The sequence below is a fragment of the Arachis ipaensis genome, chromosome B01 (genome assembly GCF_000816755.2).
Source record: "Arachis ipaensis cultivar K30076 chromosome B01, Araip1.1, whole genome shotgun sequence".
NCBI classification, from domain to species: domain Eukaryota; kingdom Viridiplantae; phylum Streptophyta; class Magnoliopsida; order Fabales; family Fabaceae; genus Arachis; species Arachis ipaensis.
Genome location: NC_029785.2, coordinates 131,398,589 through 131,399,524, shown reverse-complemented (window position 1 = coordinate 131,399,524; position 936 = coordinate 131,398,589). Strand labels below are relative to the sequence as shown.

The 936-nt window shown below is 49.1% G+C and overlaps 1 protein-coding gene across 1 annotated transcript in view; it reads right to left on the bottom strand.

The window, feature by feature from the left end:
• LOC107639284 (calmodulin) overlaps nucleotides 1-599 on the bottom strand; it is an 895-nt gene extending 296 nt beyond the window's left edge. Inside the window, exon 1 of the mRNA XM_021105387.1 lies at nucleotides 2-599. Coding sequence (XP_020961046.1) covers nucleotides 20-514 — 495 coding nt within the window. The 5' untranslated portion in view covers nucleotides 515-599 and the 3' untranslated portion in view covers nucleotides 2-19. The remainder of the gene's footprint in view (nucleotide 1) is intronic.

The following is a 936-nucleotide window of genomic DNA, read 5'->3' as shown; positions in this document are numbered from 1 at the left end:
CTCGAACAATAACTACTGACTAATTATGCGGAGCACAATCAAGAGCTAATATACGAAGCAAGCCATCGAAGGTTACGCCGCCGTTCTGGTCTCCACCGCCGAACTGTATCATGGCGGCGATATCGTCGTCGGTGGCGGAGAATCCGGCGGATTCCATGTATACCTTGAGGTCACGGTGGCTGAGCTTGCCGTCGCCGTCTCTGTCCATGACCCTGAACACATCCTCGATGGCTCCACACCCCACCGGTCTCGAGGTGCCGCACCTCTCGGTGTTTCCCACGGCAGAGAGAACGCGCTCGAACTCCTCGTACTCCACAAAGCCGTCCTTGTTGGTGTCGGCAACCGTCATCATTGCACCGATGACGTCATCTTCTCCGCGGCCGTAGACGGAGGAGTAGAAGGCGCGGAGGTCCTCGCGGCTGATCTTTCCGTCGTGGTCAGCGTCGAGGATGTCGAAGGCTGGTCGGAAACCGGAGGAGGCAGTTGTGCGGAGGCTCCTGCCAGAAGGACACATTCTGTTTTTGTTTTTTGGTTTAAAAAAAGAGAGAGAAAAAGAAAGAGAGTTTATATGAGAATTAGGAATTGGTTTGTGTGGGTTTTGAGGGCGTATTTATAGAGCTATGAAAATTAGATGTTATAATAAGTTTGATTTCATTTGTGAATTGTCAAATACGCTTCATTCTTCAATTCGAGAGAGAGTGTGTGGCTCCGAAATTGTTGGTGGGTCCACAAAAATTGGGTATGACTGGCATCAGATTCTTTGGTCAGCCACAGCCACGCTTGGGCAACAAGGTTTAGGCCCTTTTTGTTTGGATACCCATTGCATTACGTATGTCGTGACTTCATTCCTTTTGTTTCTATTGGACACTCACGCTTCCCTAACTCACTCTCTCTTTCCCCACTAGTTCTCATAATCAAATCATTAATCCAACCGAT